This window comes from Rhinoderma darwinii, chromosome 1, assembly GCF_050947455.1.
Source record: "Rhinoderma darwinii isolate aRhiDar2 chromosome 1, aRhiDar2.hap1, whole genome shotgun sequence".
In the NCBI taxonomy this organism is placed as follows: Eukaryota; Metazoa; Chordata; class Amphibia; order Anura; family Rhinodermatidae; genus Rhinoderma; species Rhinoderma darwinii.
Window position 1 is genome coordinate 106,097,162 of NC_134687.1, and position 23,909 is coordinate 106,121,070.

General features: G+C 46.4%; 1 protein-coding gene and 1 long non-coding RNA gene across 2 annotated transcripts in view; one reads left to right on the plus strand and one right to left on the minus strand.

The window, feature by feature from the left end:
- LOC142736722 (uncharacterized) overlaps positions 1-14,502 on the minus strand; it is a 46,426-nt gene extending 31,924 nt beyond the window's left edge. Inside the window, exon 1 of the long non-coding RNA XR_012880560.1 lies at positions 14,420-14,502. This is a non-coding gene — a long non-coding RNA (uncharacterized LOC142736722). The remainder of the gene's footprint in view (positions 1-14,419) is intronic.
- AADAT (aminoadipate aminotransferase) overlaps positions 10,250-23,909 on the plus strand; it is a 110,391-nt gene continuing 96,731 nt past the window's right edge. The window contains exon 1 of the mRNA XM_075849660.1: positions 10,250-10,426. Within this exon, the coding sequence (XP_075705775.1) occupies positions 10,390-10,426 (37 nt within the window). The 5' untranslated portion in view covers positions 10,250-10,389. The remainder of the gene's footprint in view (positions 10,427-23,909) is intronic.

A 23,909-nucleotide genomic window follows, 5' to 3' on the forward strand; every position in this document is an offset into this window, starting at 1 on the left:
TAAGATCAAGAAATCACATCCACATGTCGCATTTTATGCACAAAAATTGACCTGTGGTGCGTATTCGAAAATATGCTACATGTCAATTTATCTTGCGTTTCCACTTGCGAATTGTTTCTGACTAGTTTAAAAAAATAAAATAAAAATATGCAGCATAAAACCTGCACCTATTTCCGTATCAAAATGTAAAAACCGCACCTAAAAACGTATAAAAAAAACACACTATTAGGCCTTATTCACTCGAACGTGAAAATCACGTGTGTCGCACAGACCTATGTCAGTGAATTGCACGCAGCGCACATATGTGCGCTGCGTAAAACTCACAACATGTCCTATACTTGCCCGTGTTTCGCGCAGCATGCACCCATTGAAGTCAATGGGTGCGTGCAAATCGCGCTCGGCACACGGAAGCACTTCCGGGTGCCGTGCGTGATTCGCGCAACAGGAGTAAAAAGAATGAATGAAAACAGAAAAGCACCACGTGGTTTTCTGTTTGTAAACATAAAAACAGAGTGTCATAATGATGCCGGCTGCACGAAAATCACACAGCCACGCACCATATGCTGATGCCACATGGACCTTTTGCGCGCGCAAAACGCAGCGTTTTTTGCGCGCGCAAAACGGACACGTCCGTGTGAATAAGGCCTTAGGTGCAGATTTTACCTGCGGAATTACCTGCGGTTTTGATGCAGATTTTGTGCACCAAATTCCTCAATGTGTGCGTTACAGAATTTGCTAGGGATTTACAGCAAATTAACCCTTTACATTGTAAAGAATTAAATACGTTACAATTCTGCAACATAATAGGCATGCAGCTGATTTAACCCCTTCCCTCTTCCATTTTTCAGATTTTCACTTTTGTTTTTTCCTCTCCACATCCCAAAAGATATAATTTTTTGATTTTTCCATCCATATAGCCATATAAGCGCTTTTTTTTGCCGGACAAGTTGTAGTTTTTCATGGCACCATTTATTGTACCGCATAATGTACTAGGAAGCGGGAAAAAAATTATTTGTGAAGTGAAATGGCCAAAAAAAGTGCGATTACACCATTTTTTGGGGGGTTTTGTTTTTACGGCATCCATCAGGCGGTAGAAACTACATATTCACCTTATTCTACAGGTTGATACGTTACGGCGATACCAAATTTATATGTTTTGTTTTATGTTTTACCACTTTTAAAAAAATAAAACTATTTGCTAAATTAAAAAAATGTCTTGTGTCGCTATGTTCTGAAAGCCGTAACTTTTACATTTTTCCATCAATTTAGCGATGTGAGGGCTTAAGTTTTGCAGGGGCAATCTGTAGTTTTCACTGATACCATTTTGGGGTATATGCGACTTTTTCATCACTTTTTATTCAATTGTTTTGGAGCACTAAGGTGACCAAAAACCAGCAATTTGCGTGTTTTATGTATTATTTTTTTTACGCCATTCACCAAGTGGTTTAAACAACACTATATTGTGATAGTTCAGACTTTTACGGATGCTGCGATACCAGTTATGTTAACTTTTTTTTCTTTTTTTAACATTGATTTAGGGAAAAAATGTGAAGAGGGTTTTAATACTTTCTTTTTTTTTTAAACACTAAAAAAAAAACTTTATTTAACTGCTTTTTACTTTTTTTTATTAGTCCCCCTAGGGGACTTGAAGCAGCGATCGTTGGATCGCTTGGATGATATACTGCAATACTTCAAAGGAGTACAAAGATGGCAGACATAGGGGCTTTCATTAGGCCCCCAGGCTGCCATAACAACCGTTGTTAACAGCCGATCTTGCCGTGGGGGGGTGTTCAATGGCATTTGAGCTGTGACCGGGCCCCTAAGCCGTTGCCATACAGTATGTTTCCTAAAGAAATCTTCTGTGCCAAGCCGACACTTCCTGGTTACTACGGTCACATGGTACTCTTAGTGTACCATGTGACCGTGTTGTCACGTGACACGGCTTCCAGACAGTGGAATGGAGGCGTCGGTGCGGAGGACTCCAGGTAAGCTGCAGTCTGTAATGTAATGTATTGTGATGTAATGCGTTGTGTTGTAATGTAATGTCTTGTAATGTATTGTGTTGTAATTTGTAATGTAATGTCTTGTAATGTATTGTGCTGTTTGTGGTGGAGAGGGGGGGCATTAAATCACAGCCTCCTCTCTCCACCGCAAACTGTACAATCAAACACAATACAGTATAGTACACATGAGTGTATAAGAGCGGGGCTGCGGCTGTGTAATACAGTCACTGCCCCGCTCCTGAGTCCTGACATGTGCGCGCCGTCAGGATGATGCGATGCGGCCAGCGCTGCACTAATGATCTGCGGCACTGAAGACAGAACATGGCGGGCACGCTACAAAACACCCCCATGTTCTGTCTTCAGTGCCTGAACCGCCGCTCATTAGTGCAGCGCCGGCCGCATCACCTCATGCTGACCGCGCGCGCACTTCCTGTCAGGAGCGGGGCAATGGCTGTATTACACAGCCGCAGCCCCGCTCTGTAACGGCGGAGATCAGAGAAACCTCTCATCTCCGCCGCTATTCTCCTGAATGCTGCAATCACAGCTGACTGCGGCATTCAGGGGAAAATGAGAAGGGGGGGATGCCCATGGATCTTGTCACAGGGAATTCCTGTGACGCGATCGAGGGCCATACCATAGATGGGCAGACAGCCCAGGGTCTATTGAAGGACCCCAGGGCTGTCTTACCATATTTCCCATTGTTAGGGCATACTTAGGTATGTCCTAACAACTGCCTGTGTGCTATCCGTCCACAGGCTAATGTACTGGCACATATCTGATATATGTCAGTACATTAAAGTTTAAAAATAAAGTAAAAACTGCTTTCTATCACTTATTGTGGGGCACGAAGTGCGATGATAAATTTAACCTCCATGTTCCTCACATTCAGGGCTCATTTACACAAGCGTGTTATACATCCGTTCGACGTGCGTGATTTTCACGCGCCTCGCACGGACCTATGTTAGTCTATGGGGCCGTGCAGACAGGTGCGTGATTTTCACGCAGCGTATGTCCGCTGCGTGAAACGCACGAGATGTCCTATATTTGTGCGTTGTTCGTGTATCACGCACCCATTGAAGTCGACTTCCGTGGGACAAGCGTGATTCGCGCTACAGCACTGTAAAGGATGAATGAAAACAGAAAAGCACCACGTGCTTTTCTGTTTACAAACATCCAAACAGAGTGTCATAATGATGGCGGCTGCGCGAAAATCACTCAGCCGCGCATCATATGCTGATGGCACACGGAGCTGTTAAGTGCCTTTTGTGCACGCAAAATGCCGCAATTTGTGCGCGCGCAAAACGCACACACTCGTGTAAACCAGGCCTAATAGTAATTAACCCCATCATGTAACTCACACATTAACCCATTATGACTGAGAAACATGATGGGATTAATTACTATTAATGTGAGGCACATTCAAAATTCAGCATCACACCTCACATTAGAAAACGAAAGAATTTTTTTTTTTTTATTACTGGTCACAAAGTAAACGAAGTATCGGTATCGAAGTCCAAATTTTGGTATCGTGACATCCCTACACTGTGGGTCTCGTCCCCCTGGGGGTTCGTGTGAAGACCACCGGGGAGTCGCGAGTCACTCACCGAGGTCCCGGTTCCATTCAATGCTGGAGAAAGGAGCTGACATCTCCTTGCTCCAGCATTCCCTGTGCCCTGAGCGGCTCGACACAGGCTGGTGGGATGTAGCGACATCATCACGCCTGTCTGCGCCGAGTCACTCATAGTACACACCGGAGGAGGCGAAGGATCCTCCACCCGACGTGGGGACGGGGATAGGTAAGTAATTATGCTATTTTTCTATTATGCACATATTGGGGCATTATACTGTATGGGGGCTGATAAGATGGGGGGCATTATACTGTATGGGGAGCATTATACGGTATGGGGCTGTTATGGGGGGGCATTATACGTTATGGGGCATTATACTGTGTGGGGGCATTATACTATGGAGGCTGTTGGGCAAGGCGTCTGGGCATAGGCACGCGCAGGGGTCTGATGATGATGGTGGTGTTGGGGAGTGGTAGGGGGGCCCAAGCTGAATACTTGTACCCGGGCCAATGAGCCTTTAGCTACGCCCCTGGTTATCTATGACACTAGGAGTCGCTGCCTCGCTGCGGGAAAACCGTCCCGTACTGAAAACATGTTTTCAGTACGGGACAGTAGTTCCATGGAGAGGCAGGGACTCATAGCGTCATAGATAACGATGATGCTAGGAGCCCGGCTCCCTGCACTGTGTTCGGTTCAGGAAATGCGGCCGTATATCACAGACTGAACACGCTCGTGTGAATCCGGCCTTATATTGTAATTTGTAGTGAATTTACAGTGCTAAATTCGCACCAAAAATAGGAGACAAGTGGCATTATTCAGATGTCCATGTTCGGTCTGTGATACACGGACCGTGTATCGGCCATATTTCACAGACCGACCACAGTTCAGGGAGCCGGGTTTCTAGCATCACAGTTATCTATAATCATAGGAGTCCCTCCCTACCTGTGGGAATACTGTCTTGTACTGAAAACATCATTACAGTATGGGACAGTATTTCCGCGGAGAGGCAGGGACTCCTAGCAGCATTGATAACTATGATGCTAGGAGTCCGGCTCCCTGAATTATGGTTGGCCTGGGAAATACGACTGATACAGGTCCGTAAATCACGGACTGAACACGGCCGTCTGAATAAGGCCTTAGTCTAGTTACACAGTGCAGTCAAATCACATTTTTTTGCCACCATTTTTTCAAAATCGCGGCAAAAACGTGATTTGACTGCACTGTGAAAATATAGCCTAACAGCACTATTTTTTAATTGTTTGTATCTTTTTTTTTATGCAACTTTCGTAATCGCGGCAAAAAAACTGCTAGGGAAATGGAAAAAAAAATCACTTTAACATACTTTATATATTCTACAAGTGGGGTTAGGAGGGATGGTAAGCAGGATGGAGAGGCAGGGACACTCACCAGCATGCAGGTCCAGTCGGAAGTGGGCGACACTCTCCACACGGAGCTTCTGCTTCTCATGCTGCATCTTCCCCTTCTGTTATTCCTCTACGATGCTGCAGTTGGTTTCTTATTCGTCCAGTTCGTGAAGTTACAACAGGTCTGCAGAAAGGTGGAGCCGCGAGCGTTGCGAGGGGGGCCTGGGAGAGTTGCGAGGGGAGGACGCGAGGGTTGCGAGGGGGGGACGCGATTGTTGCGAGGAGGGGCCCGTGAGGTGGGAGAGGGGGTGATGACAGCACAGCGGGCCCCTTTTCTTCAGCCATGTGGCCGGGCCCCTGACGGGAGTACCACTAGTGCTGCCTTAATGGCGGTCCTGTCCGTAATACAGAGGTAAATAAAGCCGTTTTCAGACAGTTGTAATGCAGTTCCGTTCAGGACCTGTATATTAAGTGCTAAAAATGGGACTGTATCTAGTCAGGACAAAGTAGTCAATTCTTTCATAAAATATTATTTGGTTTAGGTTACCTTGCTTTGTCTTTACGGGGTCATCATCCGATCCTGTTCTTGGCACTAAATATACGGCTCTAGTATGAAAGCCGTAGTATGTTTGTCCAGGAGCGGCCGTACTGCCGACTGCAGGGAATGAGGGGAGGCCGCCATGACAGGATAGGAGGGAACAGGTGAGGAAGGGGTTAATGTTACGTGCAGGGAGTGAAGGGGAGTGGATTGGAAGGGAGGGGGTGTGAGTCTCAGGCTTCCCGCTGTTTTCCTCAGTGCGAGGGAGACAGCGGGAGGTGAAACAACACAGGAGTAGCAGCAGCAGCGTGTGTTGTACTTACCTGCTCGTTGGAGATGGCGTCCTTTAGTGAGCTTGTGGAGCGGCTTCGGGAGGCAGCTGATCGACAGGATGCCGGCTGGTTTGAGGAGCAGGTGACGAGACTTGTGGGGCTGACTGTGCCCCCAGGCTGCTGGGCCCCGGCGCTCTTATCGCGCGGTGTCCAGGCAGGGGGGAGGGGCGGCTTCTTCTCTGTCGTCCCCTGCAGTTCTGGACATGAATTTAGGCAGCCCTCTGCTGCTCAGCCCTCTAGATAGTGGAGTGAGCAAGGCCCGAGGTCTGTTCGCCGGGGGTAGTGCCTGCTCGCAGGTCACGGCGTGCACGACCCCCAGCGAGACTTAGCCCAGAAGAAATCCCGCGGGTACGGCGCCGCAGGGGAAGCCCCTCCAGGGTCGCTGCAGGCCGGTCTCCAGGGAGAGCTGCATCCCCTCGGGGGTCCCGGCCTGGCAGAAATCCCCAGCCGCGGCGGTGCTTGGCGGTCAGGGGGGGGTTGGCTCCTGGCTTCCCCAATACCCCCCCCCCCATCTGGTCTGGTGCAGGATGCGGTGATGTTGGCAGCCCCGCCTGGTGAAGTGCCAATCAGGGGGCTGGCTGCTTCGTGGTCTGAGTCCGGAAGAATGGCGAGTCCGGTGGGCGGCGGAGTGCGGTCTGAGCTGTGGATACCGCATAACAGGCAGCAGGCGGCTGGCCCTATCAGCATCAGGGCTACTATGGAGGCCAGCCCTTCGGGACAGTCTGGTCGGGGATCTCCGTGTTCGCATTGTAGGTGCGGGCAGCGGTCGCAGACAACGGGTAACGCGGATGAAGGAGACGTGGTTGAGGATCGGCGTGTGCAAGTTCGTCCGGCTGACGGGATCACAGCGCCTGAGCAGCCAGGTGGGTGTTCTTCTTCTTTCTCTTCTCTTACTCCGCGCATGTTGGGGGGCGCGGGGGATGCGGCGGGTTCTGGGGCTGTCGTCGGGTCTTCCGGGGGAGGTGGTAGCGGTCTCGATGACTTAGTGGGATGCTTGCGCAAGCTGGTCAACAGATTGGATAGGTCGCAGGCCCCGGTATCGGCGGGGGTGTCCCCGGTTGCGGTTTGGTCGGCGCCGCCGTTGGTAGGGCAGCCTCAAGTTAGGGTGCAAGTGCGGGGCTCGGCGGGGGCGGTGGCTGTGTCGGTGCAGACAGACGGGGCTCAAGAGGGTGACAGGGTGCGGTTGGATGATAGAGTTAAGAGGGGAGGTGTATGTCTGTTTTGAGGGCCCGTTGGGGGCGCATTTAAAACAGGAAGTTCGGGAGCGTATTTGGAAAGACGAATATGTGGAGATATTTTCCCTTCTTCCGTTGGTAAAATGTAATCTGGATAAAGGGAAGAGGGATGAGAGTAAGAAGGAAGAGGAGGAACGTCGGCGTTATCGGCTTATTCCGCAAACGTTTGTGAATTGGCTGCAGGCCTTTGCGATCTTGGCTAGTGTTGTTGGGGAAAAGGCGCCGGAAAATTGTTCCGCGCTTTTTTGTTATATGGATGCTATCGGTGAGGCGCATCGGGCTTATGGCGGTATGGCTTGGCTGCGTTATGATGAGCAATTTCGGCAGCGGAAGGCGGTGCGGCCCAGCATTAGATGGGATCAGAAGGATATCGCATTGTGGTTGAGGGTGACGGCTCCGGTTAAGCCGGAACAGTCCTTTCCAGGGAGCGGAGGGTCTGCAGGGCAGGTCGGTCAGTCCGGTCAAGGTTCCGGTTCAAAACTCGGTTTCTGCTGGCAGTTTAACGACGGCCAGTGTAAATTTGGGGCAGCATGCAAGTTCAAGCACGTGTGTTCCCATTGCAGCGGGTCATCTCATGGCGCGTCAAAATGTTTGCGAAAAGGCAAGAAGGGAGGCGGAACAGGGGGTTCAGCTGGTCAAGGGGGTGACGCCGGTGAAGCTGGAAAGGATGGCCCCCTTTCTAAGTAGATATCCGGATAGGGATGGGGCGCAATTGATTGCGAATGGGTTTAGCACGGGCTTTGTAATTCCTTCTCCTCCTTATGATATTCCAGTGACTCGTCGGAATCTCCGATCCGCTTACCAGCATGCCAGGGTGGTGACTGAAAAACTTCGTAAAGAAGTGGGTTTGGGTCGCATGGCTGGGCCTTTTGTGGAACCACCTGTGTCGGATCTTGTTGTTTCCCCGTTGGGTGTGGTGCCGAAGCGTGAGCCGAACAATTTTCGGTTGATACATCTTTCTTTTCCCCGGGGTGCATCGGTTAATGATGGTATTGATCCGGTGTTGTGTTCGGTGGTGTACGCGTAGTTTGATAAGGCGGTGGCATTGGTTCGGGAAGCGGGTGCAGGTGCTTTGTTGGAAAAAAACGATATTGAGGCGGCTTTTCGGTTGCTGTCGGTTCATCCCAAGAGTCAACGGTTGTTGGGTTGTTTTTGGGAGGGGAAATTTTTTGTGGATCGTTTTTTGCCAATGGGTTGTTCCCTGTCTTGCGCCTACTTTGAGGCATTTAGTTCATTTTTGGAGTGGGTAATTCGGGACGTCGCAGGTGTGAATTCAGTAATTCACTACCTTGATGATTTTTTGTGTGTTGGCCCAGGCAGATCGGCGGTGTGCGCCAATATTTTGTTTGCATTGCAAGGAGTCATGAAGGAGTTTGGAGTCCCGCTGGCTCCTGACAAAACGGAGGGGCCCGTTACGGTTATTCGTTTTTTGGGCATCGAAATCGACTCGGTTTTAATGGAATGCAGGCTTCCGGAGGATAAATTGGTGGCCCTTCGTTTGGAGGTTCAGGCGTTGTTTCGGCTTAAAAAGGTCACATTACGTAGTCTGCAGTCGTTGTTAGGGAAGTTAAACTTTGCATGTCGAATCATGCCTATGGGCAGGGTGTTCAGTAGGCGTTTGGCGGCGGCGACTGCTGGTGTGGTGGCACCGCATCACTTTGTCAGATTGAGAGGGGAGCATCGGGACGACTTGGAAGTGTGGCATCGGTTTTTGGGACAGTACAACGGCCGGTCCTTGTGGATGGCTGGGGCTTTCGATTCCGTGGATCTGGACTTGTTTACGGATGCGGCTGGAGGGGGCGGTTTTGGTGCCTATTGTGGTGGCCAGTGGTGTGCTGGGGGGTGGCCGGTTAGCTGGGTGGAAAACGGTTTGACAAAAAACCTGGCCCTGCTCGAGCTATTTCCCATCGTGGTCGCTGTGACCATTTGGGGGGATAGGCTCAGGGACAAGAAGATTTGTTTTCACTGTGATAACCTGGGCGTGGTGTTGGCTATCAATAATATCTCGGCGTCCTCTCCTCCGGTGGTTCAACAGTTGCGGCATTTGGTGCTGGTTTGTTTGTCATTAAATGCTTGGGTGGTGGAGGTGCATGTGCCGGGGGTTGAAAATTGTGTTGCTGATGCCCTTTCTCGCTCACAGTGGGATCGTTTTCGTCAGCTGGCGCCGGGAGCGGATCGGATCGGCATGGTGTGCCCGGATCATCTTTGGGAGTTGGTTTCTCTGCGGCAGGAGCATATAGGGCTGGCTGGGCTCAATGGGTGCTTTGGTTGAGAGGTTTGGGTGACGTCCGGTCAGATCGGGACAGGCTGGTGGCCTTTTTGTATTGGTTGGGGGATTGAAATTGCATGGCGAAAAAGACGTTAGCAAGGAATTTTTGGCGATTCAAGCTTTAAAAGGTATTCGCAGGGGGAGAGGGTCGGTAGATCGGCGGCGGCCAGTTTCTTACCGAATTCTTTGCCTGTTGGGGACGGCAGTGGATGTGGTTTGTAGTTCGGCCTTCGAAGTCCGATTGTTTCGCTTGGCTTTTTCGTTAGCCTTTTTTTGGGCTTTTAGAGTGGGTGAATTGGTGAATTGGTGTCGCAGAGTGGGTTGCGTGCGGGGGGACTGGGTCAAGAGGATGTGGAGTTGTTTGCCGATAGAGTGGAGATATTGCTGTGCAGGTCAAAAACGGACACGGCAGGCAAGGGGACGCGGATTGTGTTATTTGCTATCAGGGGCTCGGCGGTGTGTCCCGTACAGTGTATGTATCACAGTAATGAAAGTGAATGCGGCTGCGTTATAATCCGCAGGTTGGTGCAGCAGCATCACGACAGTCATACGAAATCCATCAAGTTTGGATTTCTTACGGCTGCCATATAGTGAAAGTGAATGCGAAAGTGAATGCTGCTGTGATGAGACCTGCAGGTTGGCGTGACAACAGCGCAACAGTCGCAAGAAATCCATGAAGCTTGGATCTCTTGTGACTGTCATGTCGCAGTAGCGGCAAACTACAGGTCACAATGCGGCCACATTCACTTTCATTAGTGCGATGCCGCCAGCATGACACTGTAGTTATCTCTGTATCCTACATATCACCCTGGTGAATGTCATGTACTGAGTCAAACTAAGTAAAGGCATTAACCACTAGATGGCACTGCACTGAAGGAAAAATAAACTGCACTATCATTGTACTATACCCCATACTTGAGAAGCTCTAGTAACATATCTCTAGATGTTAAAAAATAACTAAGCAGGGCAAACATACCAAAGGGCAAGCGGAAAAAACCCGTGGCACACTTCTTGTTTCTTTAACGTTCCAGTAGTTGTAAGAAATAACTGTAATAGATTATCTTAGAAGAGGGGTGAAGAATGTTCAACTCACCTGCACAAATCTCCAAAGCCAAAGGTAGGCCTCTTTATTTATTCCATGTGATATACCGGTAGAAATTTATAGCACCATGTGACCATTTCTATAATTAATATTATTATTGTAGTATATGCATTTTTTTTTTTAAATAATAGATAGATGTCCTTATGTTTAAACAGAATACACCTTTTCCATTCTTACCCAGGTCATTCTTGTTTTTGTGGACATCTGCATGGATGATTTTCACATGTACTAGGGTTCTCTAGTGTAGTTAAATGTAACTGTATACAATGTGCTCGGAGTTTGACATATATTTAGTATCTGCCTCATGTTGGTCCTTAAGCGGAAATCTCAAGGATGCTTCTACGGAGGAGGAAATACATACACAGGGATACAAACATGTTGTTTGTCCTGTTATATATGTCACTTATTTTCTCGTGAAAAATCAGTTGCAGTCAAAAAACTTTTTACAATTTAGCAATAGAAAAAGATTTCTAAAGAGCACACATATTAATGAAACAATGTGAATGTTCTTGATCGTAAAGTGTATTAACCTAGCACTGGCTAAAATATTAAATGTACTGTACTTACCTAAAGAGTAAGTACTGACAAGTTTGGGGGCGGGGTCACCCCTGGTTTAATGTGTTTAGTAGCTACTAGCCATCCCTCTTCTGTTCTGTATTTTACCAGCATCCACCAGGCCTGGAGTTTTTACATTCACAGCACTACTGCCATGTTCATTGTGTCTGGAAAAAGCTCCTGCTCACACGGTTTTAAAAACGCAGCAAAAAAAAACTCCATAAGAAACTTCTATAAACACTGCAACATGTTTGCTGCATTTTGGAAAAAGACAACATCGGTTAAAAAATTCCTAAAAAAAAAACCCACAAACAAAAACACAATGGGGTAGATTTACTCATGTATTAAACTAGTTTTATGAAGCCTCTGCGCCACTTTCTCCTGAGACATATAAATGTATAAGAAAAAGTGAGGAGGGGGCTTCAGTCGTGCAGCATCCGTGACTCATTTATCAAGGATTTACAACTCTTTTCAACTTAGAAAAGTAACAAAAAACAGCGCCCGGTCCTGCCTGGCGTTGTTTGGAAACAGGCAGGTGTGCGCCCTGTTGATTAATTTGTTACACTCTGCACTAAGCCTTCCCCGATTATCCTATTCAGAACCAGCAAACATTTAAGGCCCCATGCACACGAATGTGCTTTTGCGGCCGCAATTCCCACGAAAATCCACGGGAGAATTGCGGCTCCATTCATTCCTATGGGGCCATGAACACGACCGTGTTTTCCACGGTCCGTTCATGGCCCCGGAGCCCGGACTGCAGAAAGAACGGGCAAGCCTTATTACGGCCGTGTTTTGCAGTCCGGGCTCATTGAAAATAATGGCAGCGGCCATGTGCACAGCCCGCGATTTGCAGGGGGCTCGCGGCTGACACTCCGTGGCCAGCCAACCTGAAAATCACGGCTGTGCACATGGCTACGGTCGTGTGCATGAGGCCTTAACCACTAAAAATGCCACAAAAACCTAAATTCTGTCAGTAAATCCAGCCTGAAAAATGCCTCTAATTTCCTAATTTTCTCTGCAATTAATTCACTTTGGAGTTTGTATTTCATAAACTATTCAGTTGATACTCATTGGACAGAACTATTTTTTTTATTCTATGCTCACATTCATTAAGAATCTAGTGTTCTTACATTACAAGAAAACAAAAAGCAACAAAAAAATGTAGGCTTAGCTCCCTCACTAAAGCCAGGTCAGAGCTTGTAGTTTATAATGCTACGCATCTACTGTTTCTGCCTTTAGAGAATGCCATGGTGCATAGAGCAGTAGGGGCCAATGTAGAAAAAATAAAAATTAAGCCCACTGAAGCCCTCACCGGTCAGGTGACAGGTCAGGTGACTGGACTGGTCCACTCCCGGTCCGGCATCGACACCAGTGAGAACGCTACCGCAAGACTCCTGCCTTCTTCTGACGGTGAGTGAAAGCAGAACGGAGAGTGGCAGCAGTAGGGCCGGCTACCTCTTATAAGGGGGTTGTGTTGCACTACCTTCAGGGAGCTATCTACAGGGGGGCTGTGTGTGGAGCTATCTACAGGGGGGCTGTATCTGGAGCTATCTACAGGGGGCTGTGTCTAGCGCTATGTACAGGGGGCTGTTTGTAGCAATCTACAGGGGGGCTGTGTCTGGCGCTATGTACAAGAGAGGCTGTGTGTGGAGCTATCTACAGGGGGCTGTGTGTGGAGCAATCTACAGGGGAGGCTGTGTGTGGCGCTATCTACAGGGGGACTGTGTGTGGCGCTATGTACAGAGGGGCTGTGTGTGGAGCTATCTGCAGGGGGCTGTGTGTGGAGCTTCGTACAGGGGGGCTGTATCTGGAACTATCTACAGGGGGGCTGTGTGGAGCAATCTACAGGGGGCTGTATCTGGAGCTATCTACAGGGGGGCTATGTGTGGAGCTATGTACAGAGGGGCTGTGTGTGGCGCTATCTACAGGGGGTTGTATCTAGAGCTATGTACAGGGGGCTGTGTGTGGAGCTATGTACAGGGGGGCTGTATCTGGCGCTATCTACAGGGGGCTGTGTGTGGCGCTATCTACAGGGGGGGCTGTGTGTGGAGCTATCTACAGGGGGCTATGTTTTGAGCTATCTACAAGGGGGCTGTGTCTGGCGCTATGTACAGGGGGGCTGTGTGTGGAGCAATCTACAGGGGGGCTCTGGTGGATGATTTTTCCATTGACCGATAGCAGAGTTACACAACTGGAAAAAAAAATCCCCATCATGTAACTCTGCTACCTGTCAATTGAAAAGTCATCAACCACAGGGTCTCCCTCTTGACTTTCATTGTTCTCAGCCTTTTGGTTTGTCCTGCAGCTGCTGCCGCCATGATGAGCAAATGTTATACCCAAGATAGGAAAAGTAACACAAAGACGATATAACCGGATCCATAATATCTGTGATATCCAGACAGTCTAGAGATCCGCAGTGAGAATGTGCGCGCGTTATTTGCAGAAGGATCTGGCCGTGATTTGATGTGTTTATGCGGGATACTGGGCGTGGTTAGGGGCATGGCTTAAAATGGCCCTCTTTTCCGAATTCAAAAGTTGGGAGGTATGGGTATAATAAAGTACTAGGTGATGCTGCTTGTACCCGGGAAATGAGAGTTTTGTAGATGAAGAATAGTTCTGCCTTCCTGTGGCCAGCTGGAGTCGTTACACTCTTGTAATGTGACCCTTTGAATATTTCCCCCTAACTTATTTGCTAATGTTGCTGTTATTGTCAAAATGTGAGCAGTGAGCAGTGAGCAGGTTCACATAGCTTATACTAAAAGGAGATAGGTAAAGCCTAAGCTGGGCAACCCTTCTCATGGACCTCATAGCAGCTGCATGTCCATGGTAAGTAAAAAATTTAAAAAAAAGCAGTGAGATTGACACTAGAAGTCTCCATTTTTTTAATATTTACTGACCTTAAAAAAATTATATCCTTATTTAATATCAGTCATCATTTTACATTTAAAAGCAATATTTTATTATTGTACTATCAGTAAAGTCAGTAACTATTAGGCTGAATTCACACTTGCAGTAGGTTTCGTTAGGGATCCGGTATTTTTTACACCAATAATAGTGAAGTCTGCAGCGCTGTTCTTGAAATCAGAAAGCCGGCTGAAACCTGACTCCATTATAAGTTTGTGAGATCTGTCAAAATTTGTTATGATCCATTTGAAAATGTATGTCATACCACTCATGATTGTTAGGGCAGATACACACGAATGTTGCGTTTTTGCGCGCACAAACAACGCTACGTTTTGCGCGCGCAAAAACCATTTGACAGCTGCGTGTGTCATCCGTGTCTGATGCGCGGCTGCGTGATTTTCGCGCAGCCGCCATCATAGAGATGAGGCTAGTCGACGGCCGTCACTGTCTAAGGTGCTGAAAGAGCTAACTCTTTCAGCACCCTCGACAGTGAATGCCGAACACAATATCGCAAAACCTGTAGAAAAAAAAGAAAAAGTTCGTACTTACCGAGAACTTCCCGGCCGTTGCCTTGGTGACTCGTCCTTGGTGACGCGTCCTTGGTGACGCGGCCTCTCTTGACATCGGGCCCCACCTCCCTGGATGATGATGGAGGAAGAAGCCGGGAGTTAGCGGTAAGTCAGAACTTAGTTTTTTTTTCTACAGGTTCATGTATATTGGGATCGGAAGTCACTGTCCAGGGTGCTGAAACAGTTTAACTCTTTCAGCACCATGGACAGTGACTATCTCCTGACGTCGCGTACCGATAATTTTTTTGCCGGGTTCGGCCAAAACGAGTTCGGCCGAACCCGGTGAAGTTCGGTTTGCTTGTCCGGCTTCGCTCATCGCAAAGACACTCCGTTTGGATGTTCGGAAACAGAAAAGCATGTGGTGCTTTTCTGTTTTCATTCATCCTTTTCACTGATGTTGCGCGAATGACGCTCGTCCCACGGAAGTGCTTCCGTGTGGTGCGCGTGATTTTCACGCACCCATTGACTTCAATGGGTGCGTGATGCGCGAAATGCGCAGAGTTATTGAACCTGTCGCGCTTTTTGCGCAGCAGACAAACGCTGCGCAAAAAGCATGGACTGTCTGTACTGCCCCATAGACTTGTATTGGTCCATGCGTGCCGCGTGAAAATCACGCGGCCCGCACGGACCGAGTACACGCTCGTGTGAATCCCCCCTTATGAACAGAAACTACGGTCTTATATTTATTTATCATCAGTTATTTGCTATGCTTGTCTGGATCAGTCCGAAGAGCATATTATTTCTATGGAGGGGAGAAAAAAGCATCTGAGACACTTCTACTGTCTCCACGACAAAGGATCAAACAAGTTAAATAGGTTGTCCGGTTTCAGAAAATGAATGTTATTTTTTGCATTAAAAAAAAGTTATACAATTTTCCAATATACTTTCTGTATTAACCCCTTCCCGAAATTTGTCGTAAGTATATGTCATGGAAGGCCAGTGCTTCCCACAATTTGGCGTATACTACTCATGTACTTCAAGACATTAATGACATAATAGACCAGGTCTACACTACCACTTTAAATGCACAGTTCCATCCAGAGGACGATTATGCAACTAAAATCGCATACTGTAATAGTGGCCAGGTTTGCCAACTGTCCATAAATTTACGGACAGTCCGCAAAAACCCAGTGTTTTTTTCTGCCGTCCGTAGCGTCCGGCAGAAATAAACACTGTCCGGGATTTCCTCTGTTCCCTCCGATGATTTGCACTGCGCATGCGCCAAAATTTACATGCCCAGACGTAGTGCAAATAAGAAGGGAACCGCAGCCGGCAATTAGAAGGAGAGCGGCTGCGGAGGAGGAGCCTATGACTGTCTCTGACTGGGGTGACCCTCAGTCAGAGACACACAGACCGTCATTGGAACGGTGCTGGGACCAGTAATGTGTGAGTCACCTGGTCCTGACCTCATGTCCAGAGACCAGGCAGGGGGGTGCGGGTGGATTGAGTGTCCGACTCACTAGTCACAGCCCCACTTGTATGTTTCCTGCGCTTAATTAGCGTGGGAAAGCTACAAGCGGGGCTGTGACTGGTGAGTGTCATAGTCACTCCCAGTGCAGACTACAGGGATATAAGTGGACAGTCTGTCTTCCCCCCCAAATGACTGACATAAGAAACTGAGTGTGGGTATAAAAGTTGGGCTAGGCTACAGCTTTTATTAAAGCATGGACGGAAAAAACCTTGTCTGCAGCTTACACCGGAAGATCTTGATCTTGTTGAAATGACCGCAACCTCGCGTGCCCCGCCACCGCTGCCGCGGTGGGCACGTCTTAGTTGGTACGGCAGGTGACTGTTCTCCCATCGTCCCTAGCCTGAACGGACAAGGCCCCTCCACACCGCCACAGGAGTGAGGTGTACCCCTATACCGAGCTCCTATCCCCACCAGCCAAAAGGAAAAGCGCCCTATCAATTGCATCCTGAAGGCCTGACAGGAAATTTGGTAATTTTTTGGTGACCTAGTCTCCCACAAAAAATGTAATAAAAAGTGATCAAAACGTCGCATGCACAATCGACGGAAAAATAAAAAAGTTATGGCTCTCGGAATTTTGCGACACAAAATAAATTCTATTTTTTACACTTTTTTACTTGTAAAAGTAGTGAAATATAGAAAAAAAACTATATATATTTGGTGTCGCCGTAATCGTATTGACCCACAGAATAAAGTTAACATGTTGTTTTAATTGCACAGTAAATTCCGTAAAAACGACGCGCAAAAAAACATGGAGGAATCTCAGTTTTTTTTTTCATTTTCTACACAATTAATTTTTTCCCCGTTTCCTAGTACATTATATGGCAAAATAAATAGTGCTACGAAAAACTACAACTCGTCCCTCAAAAATCAAGCCCTCATAGGACTATATCGACGGAAAAATAAAGACGTTATGGCTTCTGGAATGTGGGGAGGAAAAAACTAAAATGAAAATCTGAAAATGGGCTGCGGCGGGAAGGGGTTAAAAACAAGCAACAGTCTGATAAATGAAGTCATCATCCTGAAATATAGTTCACTGAAGTAACAATAAAGTAAAAAATACCTTTTAATTAGTAACTAGTTAAAAACAGGGGTAACACACCACTGTGACATAAGCCCCACCGTGATTGTTAAAAAACGTATTAAACAAAAAACACTGAGTCATTGTGATACATCTAACTCGGTGTTTATAACAATATTATGTCTGGAAACAGCATATATCCAGGGCACATCAGTAGTACAATCCCAAAATAAAGCACAGGCGTCCGAATAGATCGGGTCTCCTAGTGCTGGGTGTAACACGATATGACTATCCCCAATGCAAACATTCCATAAACAGTACAACGACCCTACGCGTTTCAGGTACTCATCCTCAGGGGTCCGTATAATGGTAACTCTGGCCTTCACACCAGCGATAGAATCCTTTAACAGCAGATATTCTGCTGTGCGTCACGGCAAAGATGCACGTATTGATGTCAACGGCATACTTCATTGCAGGCGCTACGTTACTATAAACGCTAAACTCCACCCCTCGTATTCTAGCGGCAAACATGAACTGACCAATCCCCACACCCTCACGATTAGTGACACCTGCCCATGTGACCCCCCGCCGTCAGCTGACAACCAGGGGTCATCATCGGCCGCATCAAGCCGCACGCGCAGGCGCAGTAGAAGTCAGGGACAATTCGCCCAGACTGCCAAAATAGGAGAAGGTAAGCGCTACACGATAATGGATTGTAAGTAAATCTCGCGGGACAGTTAAACACCGCAAGTAGGCTACCTCACAAAGCAACTAAAAATGTAATTAATCACATGTAGGGTGGAAGGAAATACGATCCCTCATGACATGGGGGACCGAGAGACGATCGCCGTTAAAAAACGGCAGACCAATAGGGCCATCTCAAACCTACATGTGTTAGACAAAAATGAACTCACCCACCCCCTGGGCAACCCAAGGGAGATAGGTCGTCCATACGGAGTGTTAAATAAAACATGTATAATTAGTCTGCTCATTTAAACCTGCTGGATGTATGCATTCCAGTCTGTGGATCCATTGTGCTTCTTTGCGTAAAATCAGGTTATCCCAATCACCTCCTCTTTTGGGGGGTCTAACAAGTTCAATAGCTTGAAACCTTAAACATGCTGCCTGGCCTTGGTGTTTGGCATGCACATGCTTAGATATTGGGGTGTCCCTATCATGGACAATATCTCCAACATGCTCCCTAATACGGCGACGAAATTGTCGTGCTGTTTTTCCCACATAGTTAAGGGGGCATGGACATGTGATTAGGTAGACCACTCCCGCAGTCTTGCAATTGACATAATCCCGAATAGTGTATTGTTTCTGTGTGGTGACGCTAGTGAAGCTGTTACCTTTAAAAATGAAATCACAGGCTTTACAACTACCACACCTAAAGGTACCTGGTATTTGTCTGTCCAGCCACGTGCCCCTAGGTGAAATGGGGTCAAAACAGCTGTGCATGACTCTGTCCCTTATATTTTTCCCTCTCCGATAGGTGACAGACGGCCTCTGTGTGATTTGATCTACCAGATCTGTATCAGAACTGAGAATACGCCAATACCTATTCAGTATCTGCATAATATCATTTTGTTTGGAATCATAGGTACCGCGAGATTTACTTACAATCCATTATCGTGTAGCGCTTACCTTCTCCTATTTTGGCAGTCTGGGCGAATTGTCCCTGACTTCTACTGCGCCTGCGCGTGCGGCTTGATGCGGCCGATGATGACCCCTGGTTGTCAGCTGACGGCGGGGGGTCACATGGGCAGGTGTCACTAATCGTGAGGGTGTGGGGATTGGTCAGTTCATGTTTGCCGCTAGAATACGAGGGGTGGAGTTTAGCGTTTATAGTAACGTAGCGCCTGCAATGAAGTATGCCGTTGACATCAATACGTGCATCTTTGCCGTGACGCACAGCAGAATATCTGCTGTTAAAGGATTCTATCGCTGGTGTGAAGGCCAGAGTTACCATTATACGGACCCCTGAGGATGAGTACCTGAAACGCGTAGGGTCGTTGTACTGTTTATGGAATGTTTGCATTGGGGATAGTCATATCGTGTTACACCCAGCACTAGGAGACCCGATCTATTCGGACGCCTGTGCTTTATTTTGGGATTGTACTACTGATGTGCCCTGGATATATGCTGTTTCCAGACATAATATTGTTATAAACACCGAGTTAGATGTATCACAATGACTCAGTGTTTTTTGTTTAATACGTTTTTTAACAATCACGGTGGGGCTTATGTCACAGTGGTGTGTTACCCCTGTTTTTAACTAGTTACTAATTAAAAGGTATTTTTTACTTTATTGTTACTTCAGTGAACTATATAATTTACTCATATTGTGGGAGCACAATTAGATTTCTATCAAACTAGACAGTGAAATTACATTTAATCCATACAGTTAATAATTTCAGTTTATCTAGGTATGGCAGCCTTTGCACTTTCTGAATTAAACACAGATGGGTGGATGAGTGAGGCCAAAAGCGTCTTTTCAGAGTGTGAACTGACGTATACAGTTCAGGGTGCATCTCTCAAATCCACCTTTAAAAATCTTAATAGACTGCACAAAGATTATACTAGAAGTTGGTGGGAGATCCAGAGTCTGGAAAACTATTTAAAGAATAAGATAGTTCCCAGAGGTCTCAGGGTCCCCATTGTCCCAGCATTAAGATTAAAAACCGCTAATATTAAAGAAAGGTGGGAACAGGAGATTACAGGGAGCTCACTTAGGCTGATGCAGATCTTGGTAGAGGAAGAAAAAGTCCAGTTTGACTTTATTAGTGTTGAGCTTAAAAAAGAGATTGAGGCAGCCAAGTCCTTGGTAGATACCCCAGGTTTTGAAAAAAAGGACAAAATCCTCCAACAAACTTTGGAAAGGTTTACTAATCATCTTAAGGAACGAAAACACTTCCAATTCCAGAGAGACCTACAGGAATTTAGGGAGAAAAAAGCGTATGATTTTGTCACTACACAACAACAGCAATATCAACAGACCAATAGGGGGCCGAGGGAATCTGACCCTTCCACATCAGAGAGTGAAACTACAGACTCTGAAAGAGTGGGCCCATTCTTTGGCGGTAGTGGTGGGAAACACAAATTTAGGGGAGGAGCAAGAAGTAGAAATAGAGGCCGTGGGAGAGCCTCTTCTAATAGTGGCAATAATTTTTTAGCCAACAATCCTCCCATTTCCCGCTATATGCTGAGGGGTCAAAAGGATTAGTGAAGGGGAATAACATGGATAGGCTTCAAATCATTAACCTTTCTGAATATAATTTGAGTGCATCAGAGATTACACTATTAGAAAAGGGACTTTCCTTTGTCCCTACAGTTAAATTTGACTCATTTTCGTGGATAAAAGATCTCAATTTATTTGCTCGCAAACTTAAATGGATAAAATTTTTTAAACACCATAATAGAAAAAAATGCATGGAATTAGGCCTAGAGGAGTCTGATATGGAAGGTCTTTCGGCCCTTGAGGGGCTATTAGAGGAATCTGGACGCACTCCAGGTATAGGTCCCTTCACCAACCTTAAAATGAAGAGTAGGAAATTGCCACCTATAGGAGACTTTACCAATGTGGATTTATTTGTGGATATGGTGGGAGATGAGATCAAAAGTCTCAGTCAGGATAGCAGGGGAATGGATAATAATTTGTCTTGGTCTGAACGATTAGCTCTGACCACTTTAGAGAAAAAAGAGAATATTGTTCTCAAATCATCCGATAAAGGTGGGAACATTGTCGTCATGAGCAGGGATGGCTATAAGAAGATGTGTGAGGACATTTTATTTAACAATGACTGCTATACCATTTTAAAGGATAACCCCACGGCATTATTCAAGAAAGAGTTGTTGAGCATTTTGAGTGATGCAAAGAGCAGATCTTTGATTAGTGCAGGGGAATTTGGGTTTTTATACCCACAATTTCCTGTTATGGCGTGTTTCTATAGCCTGCCCAAAATCCACAAAGGTTATCCTCCTTTACGTGGCAGACCTATTGTTTCAGGCATAAATAATTTAACTCAAAATGTGAGCACGTATGTTGACCAAGTGTTGCGTCCCTTTGTTTTGAGTCTCACATCATATGTGCGTGACACAATGGATGTCCTGAAACAGATTGATGGCATTTCCCTGGAGAAAGATACAATTTTGGCGAGTCTGGATGTCGAGGCGTTGTATTCATCCATACCGCACAAATGTGGCTATAAAGCGGTCGAGTACTATTTGGGATCTAGAGGTACCCAGTTTGTAGCTCATAACCAGTTTGTCATGCAGTTATTACAGTTTGTTCTTGAAAGAAATATATTTATTTTTGAAGACAAAATTTTCCATCAGAAATGTGGTACTGCAATGGGGAGTCCTGCTGCTCCCACCTATGCAAATTTATTTCTTGGCTGGTGGGAGGAGACAATTGTCTTTGGGGACAAATTTGTCAATTGGACTTCATCTGTTGGATTATGGATTAGATATATTGATGACGTGTTGATCCTCTGGAACTCTACAGCGGATGAGTTCCATAATTTTGTAGCAGCCCTCAACAAGAATGATGTTGGACTTAAATTCACATGTGAGATCAGTGAGAAAGAATTGTCTTTTTTAGATTTGAAAATCACAAAAACATCAGATGGCACAATCCACACTAAGGTACATAGGAAAGAAACAGCAACAAATAGTTTCCTGCAATGGAATAGCTGTCATCCCCATTCCCTCAAAAGTGGCATACCAAAAGGCCAATTTATGAGAGTACGTAGGAATTGTAGTTCTATGGGTGATTTTGAGTTCCAGGCCAAGGAGCTCAAAACAAGATTGAAGGACAGAGGTTTCCCCGAGAGGGTTATCAGGAAGGCCTATGAGGGAGCAAGGGATGCTGATAGGCAATGTCTTCTGGTCCCTAAAAAACGGAAAGAAGAACAGGTCACAAGACTCATAGGTACCTATGATTCCAAACAAAATGATATTATGCAGATACTGAATAGGTATTGGCGTATTCTCAGTTCTGATACAGATCTGGTAGATCAAATCACACAGAGGCCGTCTGTCACCTATCGGAGAGGGAAAAATATAAGGGACAGAGTCATGCACAGCTGTTTTGACCCCATTTCACCTAGGGGCACGTGGCTGGACAGACAAATACCAGGTACCTTTAGGTGTGGTAGTTGTAAAGCCTGTGATTTCATTTTTAAAGGTAACAGCTTCACTAGCGTCACCACACAGAAACAATACACTATTCGGGATTATGTCAATTGCAAGACTGCGGGAGTGGTCTACCTAATCACATGTCCATGCCCCCTTAACTATGTGGGAAAAACAGCACGACAATTTCGTCGCCGTATTAGGGAGCATGTTGGAGATATTGTCCATGATAGGGACACCCCAATATCTAAGCATGTGCATGCCAAACACCAAGGCCAGGCAGCATGTTTAAGGTTTCAAGCTATTGAACTTGTTAGACCCCCCAAAAGAGGAGGTGATTGGGATAACCTGATTTTACGCAAAGAAGCACAATGGATCCACAGACTGGAATGCATACATCCAGCAGGTTTAAATGAGCAGACTAATTATACATGTTTTATTTAACACTCCGTATGGACGACCTATCTCCCTTGGGTTGCCCAGGGGGTGGGTGAGTTCATTTTTGTCTAACACATGTAGGTTTGAGATGGCCCTATTGGTCTGCCGTTTTTTAACGGCGATCGTCTCTCGGTCCCCCATGTCATGAGGGATCGTATTTCCTTCCACCCTACATGTGATTAATTACATTTTTAGTTGCTTTGTGAGGTAGCCTACTTGCGGTGTTTAACTGTCCCGCGAGATTTACTTACAATCCATTATCGTGTAGCGCTTACCTTCTCCTATTTTGGCAGTCTGGGCGAATTGTCCCTGACTTCTACTGCGCCTGCGCGTGCGGCTTGATGCGGCCGATGATGACCCCTGGTTGTCAGCTGACGGCGGGGGGTCACATGGGCAGGTGTCACTAATCGTGAGGGTGTGGGGATTGGTCAGTTCATGTTTGCCGCTAGAATACGAGGGGTGGAGTTTAGCGTTTATAGTAACGTAGCGCCTGCAATGAAGTATGCCGTTGACATCAATACGTGCATCTTTGCCGTGACGCACAGCAGAATATCTGCTGTTAAAGGATTCTATCGCTGGTGTGAAGGCCAGAGTTACCATTATACGGACCCCTGAGGATGAGTACCTGAAACGCGTAGGGTCGTTGTACTGTTTATGGAATGTTTGCATTGGGGATAGTCATATCGTGTTACACCCAGCACTAGGAGACCCGATCTATTCGGACGCCTGTGCTTTATTTTGGGATTGTACTACTGATGTGCCCTGGATATATGCTGTTTCCAGACATAATATTGTTATAAACACCGAGTTAGATGTATCACAATGACTCAGTGTTTTTTGTTTAATACGTTTTTTAACAATCACGGTGGGGCTTATGTCACAGTGGTGTGTTACCCCTGTTTTTAACTAGTTACTAATTAAAAGGTATTTTTTACTTTATTGTTACTTCAGTGAACTATATAATTTACTCATATTGTGGGAGCACAATTAGATTTCTATCAAACTAGACAGTGAAATTACATTTAATCCATACAGTTAATAATTTCAGTTTATCTAGGTATGGCAGCCTTTGCACTTTCTGAATTAAACACAGATGGGTGGATGAGTGAGGCCAAAAGCGTCTTTTCAGAGTGTGAACTGACGTATACAGTTCAGGGTGCATCTCTCAAATCCACCTTTAAAAATCTTAATAGACTGCACAAAGATTATACTAGAAGTTGGTGGGAGATCCAGAGTCTGGAAAACTATTTAAAGAATAAGATAGTTCCCAGAGGTCTCAGGGTCCCCATTGTCCCAGCATTAAGATTAAAAACCGCTAATATTAAAGAAAGGTGGGAACAGGAGATTACAGGGAGCTCACTTAGGCTGATGCAGATCTTGGTAGAGGAAGAAAAAGTCCAGTTTGAC